Genomic DNA, 363 nt, shown 5'->3' on the forward strand with positions numbered 1-363 from the left:
TTATGTGTTCTCAGGATGCAAAGTTGGAGCTGAAATGTGATATCAAACCAGTTGCAAAAAGTGTACAGCAGCCATCTCTTGAGGTCAAACCTGGTACCCGGATATGCAACAAAGCTTCAGGACACATCTGTAAATTAGGAATAAAACCCAAAAAGAATACAAAAAAATTTAGTGTCATGCTTTTAAAAATGATAATAAACGTATGAAGGATACGCACTGCCAATTAAAAGGTCCTAAACCTCAGGAATTTAACAAATTGACTCAAATTTATAGATATATAGCTGTTGATAAGTTATATCTTGAGTAACTGGTAGTTAGAAGATGTTAGAATAAGCTTTTTTTCTTCTTTTTTTTTTTTTTTTT

General features: G+C 32.0%; 1 protein-coding gene and 1 long non-coding RNA gene across 2 annotated transcripts in view; one reads left to right on the forward strand and one right to left on the reverse strand.

Annotated features, from left to right (window-relative positions):
• LOC105887918 overlaps positions 1-363 on the forward strand; it is a 21,033-nt gene that overhangs the window by 8,185 nt on the left and 12,485 nt on the right. The gene's annotated exons all lie outside the window — the stretch shown is intronic.
• The window catches only part of AKIRIN1 (akirin 1), a 14,884-nt gene continuing 14,521 nt past the window's right edge, over positions 1-363 (reverse strand). The window contains exon 5 of the mRNA XM_003798998.1: positions 1-127. Within this exon, the coding sequence (XP_003799046.1) occupies positions 117-127 (11 nt within the window). The 3' untranslated portion in view covers positions 1-116. The remainder of the gene's footprint in view (positions 128-363) is intronic.

Source organism: Otolemur garnettii, unplaced genomic scaffold (assembly GCF_000181295.1).
Source record: "Otolemur garnettii isolate 467f Iridium unplaced genomic scaffold, OtoGar3 scaffold00144, whole genome shotgun sequence".
In the NCBI taxonomy this organism is placed as follows: Eukaryota; Metazoa; Chordata; class Mammalia; order Primates; family Galagidae; genus Otolemur; species Otolemur garnettii.